Raw genomic sequence first — 3,682 nt, forward strand, 5'->3', positions numbered from 1 at the left:
CCCCCCCAGCCTGCTCCAGCTCCTGCCCCAGATGCGCCAGCACCTGCTGCTGATTCGGGGCCAGCCCGGGGCCAGCCTGAGCCGCCTCTGGGAGGCCGGCTACTTCCCTGTCTACATCAACAACCTGCAGCGCAAGGACAAGCAGGCCACCAAGCTCTTCAAGGGAGACCCGGATGGAATTTTCCAGGAGGGGTCGGCCTCCAGGTACTGGCCCCAAGGCGGCACCGTGGGGCAAGGAGGCAGGGAGAGATGGGCTAGCAGAGGGCTGCAGGTCGGGAGTGAGGGGCACCAGCAGAGCTGGGGGGGAGGCAGAGCTGAGCTAGCAGGGGTGTGCGAGTCGGGAGTGAGGGGCACTGGCAGAGGTGTGGGGATGTGAGGAGCCCAGGGCTGGGATAGTCGGGGGGCTGCGGGTCAGGAGTGAGGGGCACTGGCCGAGCTAGGTGGGGGGAGCCCAGGGCTGGGATAGCAGGGTGAGGGGAACCGGCAGAGCTGAGGGAGGGACCCCAGGGCTGGGATAGTCAGGGGGCTGCGGATCGGGAGTGAGGGGCACCTGCCCGTAGGGAGAGGCTGGCCGCGCCTGTTGGACTCTGGTGAAAGGGTGTGGCCCCGAGTTACTCAGTAACCAGCTCCTATCGCAGCGGAAGCAGAAAAAGAACCAACAACAGAAAACGCCCAGATCCAGTGGCCCTGGCTCCCCGCACTCCCAACCCCCCCCCACCCCGGCCGGGGTTCCCCCCAACTCTGCTGATGCCCCTCACTCCCGACCCGCAGCCCCCACATCCCAGACTGGGTTCCCCACCCAGCTCTGCTGGTGCCCCTCACTCCCGACCCACAGCCCCCCCCATCCCAGCCTGGGTTCCCCCACCCAGCTCTGCTGGTGCCCCTCACTCCCGACCTCTCCCCAACATACAAACCATCTTCTTTCCTTCCCAGTGTCTGTTTCTGGGTGCCTGGAGTGGAGATTGTGGGGTGGGGCAGGTGACAGTCCGTCTTCCCCCCAGCCTGGGGTTGTCTGGCTCCAGCAGCAGCGTCTCTGGGCCTCTTTGATGCTGCAGAGAAACTGCCCCTCTCCCCTTCCTGTCCGTCCGCCCCCCAAGTGTTTCCTGTTGACTGTGGTGGGGGAGGGGAGAGTGGACCCCATTCTCACCCCTGCTCCCATCTCTCCCCCAGGAGGAAGCTGATCAAGCTGTCGCTGATCTTCAGCCACATGCTGGGAGAGCTCCGAGCCCTGATCCCCGACGGGCAGGACCAGGGGCACCAGTACCGGCCCAGCCAGCCGCCCGCCGAGGCCTTCTGGAGAGGGACATGGGGGGCACGGTGAGATCCCTGATACCTCCATTCCCCAGCTACCCCCCACTATTCCCCTCCCAGCCCCCTGCTGAGACATGGACTCCCCGGTATCCCTGTCCCACTGCCCTCCTCCCCCTGCTTGCCCCCCAGATACCCCCCTTCTTCCCCAGGGTCTCCCAACCTGCTACTTCCAACCCCCCCATCAGCCCCATGGGCCCATCCCCTATCACTGCCCCCTGCCCCCACAGGAGCCTGGTGTCATGGAGCGAGTTCCAGGTGGGGCTGCAGCGGGTTCACCCCGTGGCGCCCGGCCCCATGGCCGCGGCCCTGAGAGCCACCATGGACCTGACCTGCAGCGACCACGTGTCCATCTTCGAGTTCGACATCTTCACCCGCCTCTTCCAGGTACGGGCGGGGGGAGGCGGGGCTGGACACGGGGGGCCAAGCTGGGGAGATGAGGGCTAGGAGGGGCAGCCCTCCCCCGCACACCTGCTTCCTCCATCCTTCCCCTCCCCAGCCCGTCCTCCATCCCCTCACCTGTCTCTCCTCTGGGCTCCATGGGCCCAGATTGCGGGGGGTGGGGGCGGGGGCGCAGGCGGTGGCAGCTGCTGTGGCCAATCCCCCACAATGCCCCTCCAGTCGGCTTCGCTCTAGTCTCTGCCCCACCCCCACCTTCGAGCAGGGCCAGGTGTTGGCCTTGATCCCCAGCAGGATGTGGCGTGTCTGTCCCCGCTCGAGCTGAGCTGACCCGTGGGCGGGTGGGGGGAAACACTGCCAGGGGCGGGTGGGCGGGAGGCCTGAGGGTTTCCGGCTCAGCAGCAGCAGCGCTGCAGCGGGGTGGGGGTGGGGGTGGGGGAGAGACGCAGGGCAGATGGGACGGGGGGGTCGCCCCCTGGCAGCACAGAAAGGCAATGGGGGTCTCGGGGGCAAGACCTCGGCGTCCAGCGCGACCCTTGTGCCCCTGCAGCCTTGGCCCACGCTGCTGAAGAACTGGACGCACCTGGCAGTGACGCACCCGGGCTACGTGGCCTTCCTGACCTACGACGAAGTGAGGGCGCGGCTGCAAACCTATTCCAACAAGCCGGGCAGGTAGGGACCCTGGGGGGAGGGGAGTGGGGAGCGCCCCCTGCTGGCCCCCTGCCCCACTCCCTGCAGCACAGGCCCCCTAGTGCCCATTGGGGCCAGCACTGACTGCCAAGGGAGAGCGCCCCCCGCTGAGCCCCCCACCCTGGTCCCTGCAGCACAGGCCCCCTAGTGCCCCACTGGGGCCAGCACTGACTGCCAGGGGAGAGCACCCCCAGCCCCCTGCCCCACTCCCTGCAGCCCAGGCCTCCAGGTCAATGGGGCCAGCACTGACTGCCAGGGGAGAGTGCCCCCCACTGACCCCCCACCCCGCTCCCTGCAGCCTCTACCCCCTTGCGCCCCCCTCAGGCTTTGGGGTCACCCCCTGCCACTGACCCCGTTTCCCCCCCAGTTACGTGTTTCGGCTCAGCTGCACGCGGCTGGGGCAGTGGGCCATCGGCTACGTGAGCCGGGACGGCAGCATCCTGCAGACCATCCCCCAGGACAGACCCCTCTTCCAGGCGCTGATCGAGGGGCACAAGGAGGGCTAGTGAGTGGGGGTCTGGCAGGGAGTGGGGCGGCCGAGGGTGTGACGGAGTGGGGCAAGCTGGGGGCCCTGCTGGGCAGATTGGGGCGGAGGCCTGGGGGGCAGAATCCGGTTATGTGCCCGGAGCCTGGTGTGGTCTGGAACTTGGGCCCGGGTGATTGTGGGTCTGGATTTGGTGAGTCAGTTCTGGTCAGGGACGTGTGGGTTTCATTCTGGGTCAGTTCGGGCCCAGGTTACTCAGATTTTGGGAGCACTGATGCCGACCCGCTGGGTCCTGGTGTGGATCTGTGGGGGGTTCTGGTTGGACCAGGCTGGTTCTGACAGTTTCCGCCCCCCCACCTCCCCCAGTTACCTGTATCCAGATGGGAAGAACGTGAATCCGGACCTGACGGAGCTGACAGAACCGACGCCTCAGAACCGGATCGAGGTCTCACCGGTCAGTACCGGGGCTGCTCCACCCCAGCCATGCCCCCACCCTGAGCCCCCTGTCCTGGTGCCCTCCCAGCCCCCTGGGCCAAGCCCAGCCTCACCCTCCTTCTCCCCCAGGACCAAGCCCAGCTCTACTCCCAGATGGGATCCACTTTCCAGCTCTGTAAAATCTGCGCCGAGAACGACAAGGACGTTCGGCTCCAGCCATGCGGGCACCTGCTGTGCAGGGACTGCCTGAATGCCTGGCAGGTGAGTCTGACCTCTGACCCCTGACCCCTGCTGTGCGGGGACTGCCCGAACGCCTGGCAGGTGAGCCTGACCTCTGACCCCTGACCCCTGCTGTGCAGGGACTGC

At 67.2% G+C, this 3,682-nt stretch overlaps 1 protein-coding gene across 1 annotated transcript; it reads left to right on the top strand.

The window, feature by feature from the left end:
• Positions 1-31: 31 nt before the first annotated feature.
• On the top strand, positions 32-3,601 carry CBLC (Cbl proto-oncogene C). Its single transcript, XM_026661724.1, has 7 exons — positions 32-204; positions 1,171-1,317; positions 1,539-1,695; positions 2,258-2,379; positions 2,765-2,902; positions 3,248-3,335; positions 3,446-3,601. The coding sequence occupies exons 1-7, from the start codon at positions 32-34 to the stop codon at positions 3,599-3,601; spliced, it is 981 nt and encodes a 326-aa protein (XP_026517509.1).
• Positions 3,602-3,682: the final 81 nt, after the last annotated feature.

The sequence above is a fragment of the Terrapene carolina genome, unplaced genomic scaffold (assembly GCF_002925995.2).
Source record: "Terrapene carolina triunguis isolate 2854851 unplaced genomic scaffold, T_m_triunguis-2.0 Scaffold15794, whole genome shotgun sequence".
NCBI lineage: Eukaryota > Metazoa > Chordata > Testudines > Emydidae > Terrapene > Terrapene triunguis.